Raw genomic sequence first — 14,743 nt, forward strand, 5'->3', positions numbered from 1 at the left:
GGGTCTATTGAGAGAACATTAGTAACATTCATTTGTTTTGTAATCATCAGAAGCTATGGATTGAGATAAACAATCTCTCCCTTTTTGATGATTACAAAATAATGGATTGAGCAAGATAATTGGGGCACAACTCCCCCTTACTTGACGTATCCAAGGAGTGGATACTAATAATGTCCTCTCACATATAGATTACTGGACACTCCCCCTGAGTGAACACTTCCCCTTAGAATGACTCCCCCTCACGTATAGATTATATCCAATTCTCCCCCTTTTTGTCATCATTGAATCAACCAGAATCCAGTATCCGATGCACATCATTAATATTTCCAGCAATATTAGAAGCCAAAACCATCAACAATTATCAGCAAAACCAGAGGCCAAAACACAGCATCATCAATCATTCATCCAGTCAATATCAGAGAGGTCAGACTGAGTTAAGCAACATTCATCCAAAAATCAGGGATAATTCACAAAAGCAACATTCATTCGAAACATAAAAGATAACCAAATAGTTTTACAAACCAACAGAAGAAGGGAAATAGAATTCTTAATACAGAACACACAAAATGTTTAAAATGAAAGAGATGCCAAAAGCCTATTATAAATTACCATCGTAGTCATGAAGTGCATGTGCCTAGAAGTGCCTAAATGATAATTTTGGACAATCCAGACCTCCTCCTTGCTAGGCGAAACTGAGCAAGATCCACTTCTTCCTCTTTAGTGTCCTCATCATCATCCTCTTCAGTTTCTTCTTCAATTGTTGGAGCCTTTCCCTTGTCCTGTGGCTGAGAACTGGAGGCACGGTACTCTGGAGTAGTTTCAGTAGTTGGTTCAGTTCTATGCTCCTTTTGGTGTGCATTCTCATTGTCTTGAGGAATGCGAGGCCCAAGCAGATTCCTTTTATCAATGAAGTGGCTTGTTGTTCGGATGACATGACCATCATCAGACCATTTTCAAGAAGTAGGATGTGTTGTTGGAGCTCCTCAAGCAAAGAAATGATCTCAGAATTGGATGAAGACGATTTAGTGGCTGACTTTCTAGGATGGATAGTAAAGGGTGAGACAAATATGGACTGATCTCGAGGAGTCCTAGGGGTAACAGGAGTTTCATAAAAATTCTTCCTCCTCGACTCCGAAACAATTTCCTTATAGCGCCTATGACCCTTAAAAAATTTCAATTTTTTTCTTTCAAAATAAGCCTTGGAGAAAACAGTTGATGCACTTTCTTTTGGTGATTTTTCAGTAAAGGAAATTTCAAGATGAACAAAGATAGGAGTCAAAATTTTCATAGGAAAGTTTCCTACGGCTATCAGTGCTAATTTTGAGTAAGAATTTGCACATAACAAAGCAAAATCAATTCTGATTTTTTCAAGAAAGCAATAGAGCAGGTAAAGCTCCATTTTGTTGGTAACAGTCCTATGACCATCAGTAGGGACCAACAGATTCGAAATTATGGAAAAGATGATCAAGTTTTGAGAATTGAGATCCTCCAATCTTGCCTCAACAAGAGTATTAAAATGAGTTTGAAAATAAGTCGTCAATTTAGCAATATGAAAATGATAATATACAGAAGGAAATTCTTTGTATGAAAAGAAGTTTACAATTTTTCCTTTAAAACCATCTTCAATTTTAGTTTTCAGAATAGTGTTGACAATGTCAGGGTTCAACTTTATGTTAACAAAATTGACACGTGAAACTATATTAGTGTGTGATCTACCCTTCCTAAGATTGGCAAAGAATTGATGAAGCATGTGAGGACCCGTAATTTTCTTAATTTCTAGGTTTTAATTTCTTTTAATTACACGTTTTTCCCCCTTTTCTTTATTCGAAAAATTGTGCAAATAAATTTTATGAGTAAATATAGTTTTTAAATGATTTTTCTAGTATCGAATAATTTTTGAGAAATTAAGAGTATATATCGGACGTGGGACCCGCTAGTGCGGAAAGTTCGAAAAAATTGGGCCAGTTCGGTTCAGTTTTAGATACTGGGTTTAATTTACCGGGTGTTATGAGATATTTAGAGGTTGCCAAGTGGATAGGTGTGAGAGAGACAAAAAGTTAGGTATACAATTAATGAAAGTGACATGTGTCACTTAGAGATTCATTCTTACCTTTTGACCTTTTTACCACTATTCATGCCTTTACCATTTAAACCAAAAATTGACCAAAATTATCCCCAAATTGAAGCTTCTTGGCCGACTCTCTCTCTCAAGAAAACAAGGGAAGAAAACTCTCCACAATCTTGTATTCAATCTTGCCCAATCTCTCAATTAAACGGATTAATCTTCCAATTACTCCATAAAACCTCTTAGTTTGGTGGAGTTAAGCTTGGTTGTGAAGTTGTTTGGAAGGCTAAGGTATTGAAATGCTTCCTTTCTTGTCTTATAAGGTGAGTTGTGAAAAAAATCACTCTCCTCCCTCTAATGATGCTTAAATCATGACTAGTGGTGGTATGGGATGCAATTTTATAGATTAAATCTTGATTTTTGGTTGAATTGATGAAGTTTTCTAATTATTGGGAATTTTTCTGTTTTCATATGAATATGATTGTGTGGCTATGTATGATGTTTGGAAATGGTATTTAAGGCATCTAGGAGGTGGAAAAAGTGGATAATTGCAAGCAATTTCTGTTTGGAAGAAAAATTGGAAAGTTAGGGTTTCAATGTTCTTCATTCTGCCCGGTTTTATATCTCCTAGTTAGAGGCCGAATTAGCCTTGGCTTAAAACATAAAAGTTGTAGGGAATGATATTATAGAGATGCCTACAAAATTTCAGGTCAATTGAAGTAGCGTAGCCGGTGAAAAGACCAAAATACCCTTGCTGCCCTGGTTTTACCCGAACTTGAGAATTGCTTCTGTAATTGGTTATTTTGGTTAGGAATGCTTTAGAATTGGTTGTTGAGGTCTTCTGATGAAATGTAGCCCTGTTTCTAAGCTTTCGGATGGCTTTAGAATTACAGGATTTGGACTTAGGTAGCTTGTTTTATGATGTTTACACCAGAATGCGTTTTGTGAATCTGTTTTTCCGGTTCTGGTGTAGTATCTTGCAATTTTGACCTTGTTACACTCGAAACTGGACAGAGTTGCCTTCTAGAACATTGTAACCCTATCTCTTAGCTTCGAAACGGTGGGTCTTGAACCTTCGTCCGATAATCGTAGTGCCTTTGGTGCCATTACTGCAAAATGAGGTCAAAAATTGTTTTTTCAGGGCTAAAGCTAATTCCATTTCCGGATTTTTCTGGTTTCCTCTAATGCTTGTATATGCTTATGGAACCCTATTGGGGTCGTATTTGGCATTGGTTTATGACTTGTAAGCGAGTCTTATTGTATTTATTTGAATAGTTTTAGGGCTTGACTTTTGTTCCCGGTCATTTTCCTAGCTAAATTTTGTACTTGAATGACTATTAAGCCTAGTGAACGGCTTTTGGAAATGAGATTATTTTTGTACGAGATGTTGGGACTGATTTAGGAAATAATGAAGCCATGACGGCTGGAAAAGTAAGCAAATTTAGGGGAAATGCTGTCCAAATTTCTAGGCCGTTTAGTCTCTTTAGGTTTGAGTTGCCTTTTGAAAGAGATGAAGGGCTTTTGGGTCATTCAAACCCTAGGTCCTCCCGTTACTTTTGTTTCCAAAAACATCATGTTTGGCACCCTTGCATTAGTAATTATTTGGCGAGGCATACGACTAGCGGTCGAGCCTCACTTATACATTCTGTTTACTCGATTTTGGATGTGAAATCTTCAATTGTTTTACTTTGGTTCGTTTAGGGTTTCTTGGCGATTAAAGCCAGTTTGAAGTGAAACCTTTTGGAAGTATCCGTACTTGGACCGGTGAGTGTACCACTCCCCTCAATTGCTGTTTAACTTTATTTCTGCCCTGCAATCTGTGATTTCAATGACTGCATTATCTGTTTATTTTGTTTGAGACGAGAGTGTACTTTATCACTCGTTCTCTTATCTGTTCATATGCCAATTTCGGTGCGAATCTAGATTTGTATCTGTATCTGTTATCTGTATCTGTATCTGTTCGGACGTCGTTTGGAAACTTGTATCCAACGACCTTTCTGTGACCTCTGAGCTCAAATCCTGTGGCGACGTTACTCGAGTCGAGCCGGCAAGGGCCTGGTCGATTAGATAACAAATCACGGTAGTCTGTTTTGGGATCTTTGGGTATTGAGACCCTTGATTCCGGGTATACTCGAGTATTACCATTTCTGATCTGATTGGAGTTCGGGCCCGGTAGGGGTATGTGAGGTGGAAGGAATCGGAGAAAGTGGAGTCTACCGTATTGGATACTCCTTTAACGTTGACGGAGTGTCAACGATTATTTCGATCAAGCTTCGGTGACGCAATTGGGAATTTGGCTCCTGAGAGCCACCTGTATCCTTTCTATTTGAATCATTGGTTTCTTTACTTTACGTCTGGCAGGTGTACCTGATTTGTTAAATGTGAAATGCCATGATTTTCTGCTATATGTCCGGTACCTCATTGCGCGCAAGCTCACTCCTTTTTGTTCTTTTGGTTTTCCTTACAGGAATATAAACACTCTTGGGATTGGATTGGATAGTTGATTGCCAAGTTGAGCTAGAGTAGATATCTTTTGTATTGCTCATCGAATGAAACCCTAATGTCTATTGGGTTCATTTCTTTTGATTTGGCAAAATCGTACATGTATCAACTTTTGAATAACTTTTGTATGCCACTTTGGATTGTATATGCGTAATTCCAACATGTAAATATTTGCTTGATGGTCGGTTGGGTTTTGACGTGTCAGTTACTATTCATGGCCGACTCCGGTTTCATTTTTCTTTATTTGGACATTTTGACTTGTTTACGAGCGTTAGTATATTCCGAAACGTCTTGGATCGATGTGAACTGAACCATTAGTTCTGGCGAGAGTTGGGCGGGCAGTTCGCTAACCCCTTTGATTCGCCCTAGGGGAAAGTGGGGCTGTCACAAAGCATGTCAAGATAGTATGTGTTTGAAATGGTCAGAAGATGAACCCATTTTTTGAATTAAAAAAACTTAAGAATTGGTTCAAGGTCAAGCTTACGAAATTCGTATGGGATGATAGTCCTTTGAGTGATGAAGCCTTTCTACGAGATCCATTCGAATCTCTCCCTGGCATCATCATCAACGAACTTGGGTAAGGGGATAGGTTCCTCTGCAGTTTGAGTCTCAGGTTGCTCCCTGGCAACTCGTTTCTTCTTTGCACTATGTTGAGCAACAGGTTCATCAGTCTGTCCACCAGATTTTGTTCTTGGTGACTTTCTGATGGAAGACTTAGGGGCTTGCTGATTTTCATCATTTTACTCAGTAGAGGGATCAGCAGTTTGCTTTTCCTTAGTTTGAGTAGTCCCTTTCCTTTTAGCGGATATTTTTCCCTTTTTACTAAGAGATTCCATCACTTTTCTAGGCGATTTCGTGACTGATGCATCAGCATTAATGGGCTACTCCAGTTCCTCTTCACTATCACTGACTGGAGGCAATGTAATGGCCTGTTCCTCGATTTGCTCAGTAGTTTGTCGCTCCTCTGAATGTTTCTTTTGGGCCGAACCTTTCCCTTTTCCACCATGTTTTTTTGTTCCTCTCTTTGGAGATTTAGTTCTATGTCTTCATCCCTTAACCTAAACCTTGTGGTGCATCCGGCACTGACAGACCCTCCTCTAGTTTTCATCATGATGCAATGCAAGATGATGTGGTTGCATAGTATGATGCGAGTGTGTAATAAAATGAACTATGAGTACAGATGAACTATAATGACTACTTGAATCGACCACAAATAGTGAAAATTGAGTGGTTAGGATTTCGAGTGAGAATTGGGACTTGTGGGGTAGTTGACAGTTGGAGGAAGTTATGATGGGTAATGAATAGGCAATAGGAATGTAATGGGGTTTAGCAACTCAATTTCTTGGAACTTGATCACAGATGAGATGAATTTTGAATTTTGAAAGTGGGAGAATATGAAGAGTTGCGTTCGATATAGTGGATGAGAGTGAAACAAATGAGGAAGAAAACTGCTTTATAATATTTTTCTTTCGAGTATCGGACGGCCGAACGAAGTGGGGCGTCCGACACAACCGTCTGAACCAGAACTTTCTGAAAAAAATGATAAAGAACACCATCAGACATCCGTTCTAACACATTGAACGTCCGATAAGGTGTGACCAGAAAATTTTTAGAATATTTTTTCTGAAACGCTCAATTTTGTTCTCAAAGACACAAATTGATCCAGTGGTAAGGTTTTTGTGAGAATATCAACAATTTGATCTTTTGAACAGACATATTAAACATAAATTTCACCCTTATGGACAAGATCGCTAATGAAATGATGCTTTATGTCTATGTGTTTTATCCTAGAATGTTGAATGGGATATTTTATCAAATTTATGGCACTAGTGTTATCACAGTACATAGGCACACAATCATACATTAATTCAAAATCATTCAATGTGTTTTTTATTCACAATAATTGAGCACAACAAGCTCCGACGGCAACATATTCCGCTTCGGTTGTAGACAACGAAATAATATTTTGTTTCTTGCAAAACCAAGATACTAGACAATTTCTAAGAAAGTTACATATACCTGTTGTACTCTTTCTATCTATCCTACAACCACTAAAATCAGCATCTGATGTGACGGCCCACTTCTCCCTAAGGCGGACCAGAGGGTTGGCGGGTCGCCTGCCAAGCTCTCGCCAGGACTTACGCAAGGAAACTGGCTAAACCCTTCCGACGTATAACTTAAACCATTACAAAAATTCGTCACCGAACAAGCCAAACCTTTAAACGACCAGAATACTAAGAACACATTAACTTCAGAGATAACATTGCCATTGGACGACTGAACATTCACTCTTAAATATGCCTCCAATCATCTTAAACATAACTACGTTTATACATTACAAACCATAAAGTGAAATCATAAAGTTCAAAAACATCCATACAAGTCAAACAAAATTCAGGGTTTGCACTTTTCCAACTTCAAATGGCAACCCTAGACGAAAGATACATAGTCCGATTCAAAACGACATTCATAAAAGTAAAGGCAGATTTCAGGTTCCTCAAGTGCCAGAACCTGTTCAAGAAAACAAGTAACGTGGGGTGAGCTAAAACTCAGTGGTGCCCCAAACATGCAATCATATAAAACAAACAGCAAATAATAACTCCAACTTAAATTCAGCAAGTCGAAAAGCGTATAACAGCACATAGTAGGATACAGGGGCTCTCAGGAGCCATTTTCCACGAACTTGATCAAAATTAACCGCAGTTGACTCTCCGTCAACTCTCACTATCTAAAGTCGATGTAGATTCAATTTTTTTTTCTTAACACGCTCCAACCAACTTACTCCCACCGGGCCCGTCCTTCTCACGAAAGGGTTTGGTATTACTCGAGTATACCTCATTAAAGCCTAGTCGAGAGATTCACCCAGCGACGTCACAACAAGTGGTTATCAAGTCAGGATAAGAGGCCCTCCCACCCTAAGGTGTGGTACATTCCCCTGCCTGGTAATTGAGTTGACGAGTCAACACTCCAGTCAACAATTGCAAGGTTTTGGTACTTGAGTTAGGATAAGAGGCCCTCCCACCCTCAGTACTTAACTAGTGCAAGCAAGATCTCGAGAAAACATTTCAAGTAAATCACCACTCGAGAGGCTAGTGAGATAAAGTACACACTGCACACTTCAATGGATCAGGAAAACCATATTCCAATTATCACATAACAGTCAAGAAAGCACTTTAACAAGTTAATCATAGAACAAGCATGGACACTCACCAAAAGTCAAGCTGGGAATCGAAGTCCACGTCCTCGCTAAACCCTAAAAGACCAAGTTTTAAAACTATAAGTTTTACTATACAAGTTTTTTATTTATATATAAAATATTATCTGGTATATAACAAGTTTATTTTCTCGAAACAACTCAACAATTCTCTTAGAATTAAAACTAGTAAATGTGATAAAATATTTCGTATGATTTCTTTAAAGATACTTTTCTTTCTAGAGGTGCAACTAGAACTAATTTACTTCAAATAAGTTTTCTTGCCGAACAAGTTTTCTATGCTTTTCATTTAAAGTTATTAAAATCTCGTGCTTTTGGCAATTTTCCTCTAAACAACTAGTCAGGGACAATTTTACGAAAAATTTAGAGTTTGGAAGTTAATGCAATTCTTTCCTAAAAGTAATAAAGCTAGTTTAAGCAAAGGAAAGAATTAACCAGTTAGCAAGGTTTTAAAAGTCCCGACACTTGAATTTTAGCATTATCGTACTATACTCAATTTCTATAGCTTGATACTAGGACAAAATATTTCAACAAAACTTGGTCAAAAAGTGCTCGAATTCAAAGGACCAAAACGGACTTCACGATTCCAATTCATTTGTACATTATATTCCAATTTGCCAATATAGCAAAAATCACAATTCAAACATCAATTTCACTAGGGTTTCATCAATCATTAGCCTAGGTCTCAACAAGTTCAATTCTAATCAAAATTAAACAAAGGAAGTCCAAGACATCAAAACAATTCCAAACCACAAGTCATGGACTTTCCAAGTGCATTTCGGCCAAATCACTTAAACGATTCCACCAAAAATTTAATTCTTGCAAAAATTACCCAAATGACCAAGAGCTTCATCAATCATTAGCTCTCGGCATCAAACAATGACTCTTTGCAACACATCAACCAGAAACTTTACCCAAAACATAGAGAAAAGTCACGGCCAGCTTAACTCACAATTAAGTCTAGAAATTCAGAATTTTTTTTCTTCTTTTTTTTTTTTACGGCTCAACCAGCATCATGCATGACCAAATAATTAGTTAACTATCAGATTGAATCCAAAGTCAGGTTCGGACATCACCAAAAGTCATCAACCAACCAAAAATTCATCCAAGTCTTCTCGGTTGGCTTGCATGTAAGCGGATTCTATAACCCTTCGATTTTTTTGCCTAATCAAGGCTGATTAACCTCATGCAAAGCTTAATCATCCAGTTTTTAGTTAGCTAAACACACATCTAGGCTCAGATTATCTCAAATTAACAAATTAAAGCTGCATTTTCCAGCTCAAACTCTCGGCAATCCAAATTCCCTCAAAATCAGATTCTTCCTATGTCTTAATTCTTCATCCAACCGCACAACCATCACATGCATGCTCATAAACAACATCATCTACCTATAATTAACTAGTCTAGGTCCAGAATTTACCTCAACTTGAAGCTCAACTCACGCAACTAGTAGCAGAAATTTTTCCCTCCTCTCGGCTTGCTAAGGAGCTCGGGTATGGCTGGCTGAACTCGATTTGTTCAGGCTGTGGTGTTGGTGGTTGAGGTTGAGCATAGCTGGTTGAAGATGAAGAAGGAAATGGATAGCTTGGCAGTGGTGGAGGAGGTGAAGACGGATAGCTCGCACACCACCTCTTGCTCTCTCTCTTTCTCTCGGACAGTTCAGAAATGCAGCTCACCGACTCACTCTCTCTCCCTTGCTCAAGCTTACAAGCGAACTGGTGAAAGTGATGGCTCTCGGTCCTCTTCACCAGCTCACGGATGGAATGGAGATTGAACAGCAAGTCTCTCTTTTTTTTTCTAGCTTACGGACAGGAAGAAGAAAATATAAAGAGCTCGGCTCTCTCACTTCACTCTCGGTCAGTTCATGGCAGAATAAGCAAATGAAATGGAAGTGTTGTGGTGAGTTGTAGTTGATGTAGTGGGGAATGGAACCGGCAATATGGAAGGTTGAGTGTTGGTGTGGAGAGTGGAACCGGCAAGGATGGAAATGCTTGGATTTAAAGCTTGTCCGAGGAGGTTCCATGGTTGCATGGTTAATTTGAGATGGAGGAAGGCTAATTTGGTCTTTTAACATTTTGTCCGACCTTCAACTTAAGTCCTCATTCGTAAACTAATTGCAAAATTTTACCCTAAATGAAATTTGATAGCCTACCAGTATACTAATCTCACTAAAATTCAATTATCGAAATTTTTACGTCCTAAGTGTAATTATAAAGGGTTTTGATCTAAAATCGATTTCGTCTTAATTCTAGGTTCCCGTTGACACCTAATATTATTAACACTTAAAATTAGCTATCGGAACTCAAAGAATTAATATTAGAGCACTAAAATAATCTACATCAAGAAATATTAATTTAACTCGGCAAAAATCAAATAATTTAATATTTTGCACAATTAAGTTATTTGTAACATAAAAATTATTTTTACATACTTATTCAAGAACAAATTATAATAAAAGTTATTAAGAGTCTAAAATGCAAATGCAATATGTCTATATATATATATATACTTATATATTTTTCAAGGTTCTCACATCCTCCCCCCCTTAAATGAATTTTGTCCTCAAAATTCTCACCTTCTAAAGAAATAATTCGGGGTATTTTCTCTGCATATCTGCTTCTAGTTCCCAAGTTGCCTCCTCTACTCCATGATTTCTTCATAAAATCTTCACCAAAGGGATTTTCTTACTTCTCAATTCTTTCATTTCTTTTTCCAAAATTTTAACTGGTCCTTCCTCATAAGCTAGCGACTCATCCACCTCAATTTCTTCCAATTGTAACACATGGCTTGGGTCAGGGTGATATTTCTTGAGCATAGAAACATGAAATACATTGTGAACCTTGGCCTTGCTCGAAGGCAATCTCAACTGATACGCCACTTTACCGATTCGTTTCAAAATTTCAAAAGGTCCAACATAACTTGGCTTTAGCTTCTTACCCTTTTTGGACACTACTCCACCCTTCAAGGGTTTAACTCTTAGAAAAACTTTGTCTCCTACTTCAAACTGCAAATCTTTTCTCCTTGTGTCGGCGTAGCTCTTTTGTCGACTTTGGGCAGTTTGAAACCTTTCTCTAATTAGTTTCACTTTCTCATGAGTTTCTTCCAACCAAGGTATAGCCGTTGGGTCTAAAATTTCCTTCTCTCCCACTTCATTCCAATGAATCGAAGATCGACACTTTCTTCCATACAATGCCTCGTAAGGGGCCATTTGAATTGAGGCGTGATAGCTGTTATTATAGGCAAATTCTACTAAGGTCATATACTGACTCCATTTACCTCCGAACTCCAATATACACGACCTCAGCATATCCTCCAAAGTCTGAATTGTCCTTTCTGACTGCCCGTCCTTTTGGGGATGATAAGCGGTACTAAACTTCAACTTGGTCCCCAATGTCTCTTGAAATTTTTGCCAAAAACGTGAGACAAACCTTGGATCACGATCAGACACAATGCTTATAGGAATACCATGCAATCTCATGATCTCTTCTGTGTACAACTTGACCAATTTTTCCAAAGAAAAGCTCATACTCATACGTAGAAAATGTGCGGACTTGGTAAGCCTGTCAACTATCACCCAAACCACATCAAATCCTTTTTGACTTCGAGGCAATCCCGTTACAAAATCCATGGTTATGTGTTCCCATTTCCATTCGGGAATTTCTAGTGGCTGCAATAAACCAGAAGGTTTCTAATGTTCAGCTTTTACTTGTTGGCATATCAAACATTTTTGCACAAATTTTGCCACGTCCATTTTCAAACCGTCCCACCAGTATAATTCTTTCACATCGTGATACATTTTGTTCACTCCTGAGTGTATAATATACATCGATGGATGTGATTCTTCTAGAATATCTTTCCTTAACCCATCATCAACTGGAACCACAATTCGATTCCGAAACCTTAACACTCCTTCAGACCCTAATTTAAAGTCTAAGGTTTCTCCTTTTTGCCTTTCCCCAACTTTTTCTGAATTATAGGGTCCATTTTCTGTGCCTCCTTAATACGCTCCAATAATGGTGACTTCAACGACAAGTTTCCAAATAAAATCTTCAATCTCTCCAAGTGAGGGTTCCAAATACTAACCTCTTCTAACATGTCCCATTCTTTTACCATTAACCCCGCTACTTGGGCCTTCCTACTTAGAGCGTCTGCTACCACGTTGGCTTTTCCTTGGTGGTAGTTGATAGAACAATCATAATCTTCTAAAAATTCTACCCATCGCCTCTGTCTCAAATTCAATTCCTTTTGGGAGAACAAGTACTTAAGGCTCTTGTGGTCTGTATAAACTTCAAATGTCACACCATACAAGTAATGTCTCCATTTCTTTAAGGCAAAAACCACTGCGGCCAATTCTAGGTCATGCGTTGGGTAATTTTGTTCATGAAGCTTCAATTTCCTAGAGGCATAGGCAATTACCTTACCCTTTTGCATTAGTACGCATTTTAGACCTTCCCTAGAGGCATCAGAGTATACGACATAACCTTCTACTCCGTCAGGCAATGCCAAAACAGGAGCTGATGTTAAGCGCTTCTTCAACTCTTGAAAACTTGACTCGCACTTTGGAGTCCAAATTAACTTATTATTTTTCTTTGTCAGCTCTGTCATAGGTCCAACAATTTTTGAAAAGTCCTTGATGAACCGCCTGTAATAACCTGCTAAACCCAAGAAACTTCTAACCTCTGTTGGAGTTTCTGGCTGCTTCCACGTTGTGACTGCCTCAACTTTTGCTGGATCCACGGCAATTCCATCTTTAAAAACTTTGTGCCCCAGAAAAGAAATTTCTTCCAGCCAAAACTCGCACTTGCTGAATTTAGCATACAATTTATGCTCTCTTAAGATCTGCAGAACTATCTCCAAGTGTTCCTCTCGAGTCTTAGAATATACTAGGATATCATCAATAAAAACTACTACGAACTGATCCAAGTACTTTTTAAAGACTCTCTGCATTAAGTCCATGAAGGCAGCTGGTGCATTGGTTAATCCAAATGGCATGACTGCAAATTCAAAATGTCCATATCTTGTATTAAAAGCAGTATTAGGTATGTCTTCCTTCTTAATCCTCAACTGATAATACCATTGTCTCAAATCCAGTTTAGAGAAAACTACTGATCCTTGCAGCTGGTCGAATAAACTGTCAATCAGTGGTAGAGGGTATTTATTTTTAATTGTACCTTCATTTAATCCTCGATAATCAATACATAACCTTAAACTTCCATCCTTTTTCTTAACAAATAGAACAGGTGCTCCCCATGGCAAATCACTTTCTCTAACAAAACCTCTCTCCAATAAATCCTGTAATTGAATTTTCAATTCTTTTAGCTCTGCAAGAGCCATACGGTATGGAGTCTTAGAAATCGGAGCCGTTCCCGGCACTAGTTCAATCTTGAACTCCACTTCTCTCTCTGGAGGTAATGTTTTTAATTCTTCAGGAAAAACATCTGGATATTCCCTTACCACTGCACATCTTCCAACTTTACTTGGTCACTGGAAGCATTAATCAAGAAGGCTAAGAAACCTTGCGCTCCTTTAAACAATATTTTCCTTGCCCGAATTCCCGAAATCAAAGCAGACGATGCTAACCTGCCTTTCACATCCAATTTCAGGGTTGTTTCCCCGGGAATCCAAAATTCTAACACTTTTGCTCTACAATCAAGTTTAGCATGGTAATGAGTTAGAAAATCCATTCCTATAATAACATCATACCCTTTTATGTCCAAACTGACTAGATCTACTAGCATCCTACGCTCTCCAATCCAGAATTCGCAATTCTTATAGGTCAAGCTAGTGATTATGCTTTTATTACCCATGGGTGTCCTAACTTCAAGATCAAAGGGTAATCTAACAGGTTTTACATCAATTCCGAACATAAAAGTTGGATTCACAAATGAATGAGTTGCGCCAGGATCAATTAGTACTCTAGCTAATCGGTGAAAGATAGGAAGAGTACCTTCCACGACCTTCGAGGAATCAGGTACGGGTTGGTCTTCTATGGCGTACACCCTGGCAGGAACTTTCGACCTACTTCCTCCAGAAGTGGCTTGTCTAACACCCGAGGTACCACCTTCTTGCGTTTTTGGACAACCGGCAATCTGGTGCTTGCTGCTTCCACACCTCAAGCACTTACTTTCTTTTCTCCAGCATCCGTCCTCGGTATGGCCGGCTTTCCTGTAATACCCACAAATTACCTGAGGGGTTGTCACATGACCTCTTTGCGAGGCGTTCCTAGGTTGACCCCTTCCACTTGGTCCTCCTCTGGCTCCGATATCTCTCCCCCCGACACCTCTTGCCCCAACTCCTCTCACTAGAGCGCCTCGTGGTGCTCCAGGACTATTTACTCCACCCGTTCCTCGACCCACTTTGGCCAGTGGAGCATTTGCATAAGTCGGCTCCCGACTGCTACTAGGGGCAAATCTTTTCTTGGCCTGGAAAGATTTTACTTGAACTCTAGCAACTTCAACCCTTTGAGCTCTCTCCACAGCATCAGCAAATGTGTCTATCCGAACAACAGCTAATCCCTCTTGGATCTCCACGTTTAGTCCCTGCACAAACCTCCTTATACGCCTTTGCTCCGTGGTTACCAATTCAGGAGCAAAACGGGACAATTTTGTGAATTGAATCTCATATTCGGCAACATTCACCGCCCCCTGCCTACACTTGATGAAGTCATCCTCTCTTTTCTCTTGGATGAGAGGAGGAAGAAACTTGGCGTTGAACTCCCTTGTGAAGTTCGCGCAGGTCCTAGGAATATGGTTCCTGTCCCAATTAACCCTAACTAGATTCCACCAGGAACAAGTAACTCCCTCAAACTGGAATGATGCAAAAGTCACTTGGCTCTCCTCCGCATAATTTAGAGCTGCAAAAATGTCAGAAATCCTCTCCCACCAACCTTCTGCTACCTCAAGTTATGGTCCTCCATAAAACTTAGGAGGTCCAAACTTCAAAAATCTCTCTAATGCCCAATC

At 39.0% G+C, this 14,743-nt stretch overlaps 1 protein-coding gene across 1 annotated transcript; it reads right to left on the reverse strand.

Annotated features, from left to right (window-relative positions):
• Nucleotides 1-644: 644 nt before the first annotated feature.
• LOC140015944 (uncharacterized) lies at nt 645-13,115 on the reverse strand. Its single transcript, XM_072068778.1, has 5 exons — nt 12,953-13,115; nt 12,459-12,745; nt 10,453-11,448; nt 5,099-5,292; nt 645-915 (listed from the first exon to the last, which is right to left on the reverse strand). Exons 1-5 carry the CDS (start codon nt 13,113-13,115, stop codon nt 645-647), a joined length of 1,911 nt encoding a protein of 636 aa, XP_071924879.1.
• Nucleotides 13,116-14,743: the final 1,628 nt, after the last annotated feature.

The sequence above is a fragment of the Coffea arabica genome, chromosome 10c (genome assembly GCF_036785885.1).
Source record: "Coffea arabica cultivar ET-39 chromosome 10c, Coffea Arabica ET-39 HiFi, whole genome shotgun sequence".
In the NCBI taxonomy this organism is placed as follows: domain Eukaryota; kingdom Viridiplantae; phylum Streptophyta; class Magnoliopsida; order Gentianales; family Rubiaceae; genus Coffea; species Coffea arabica.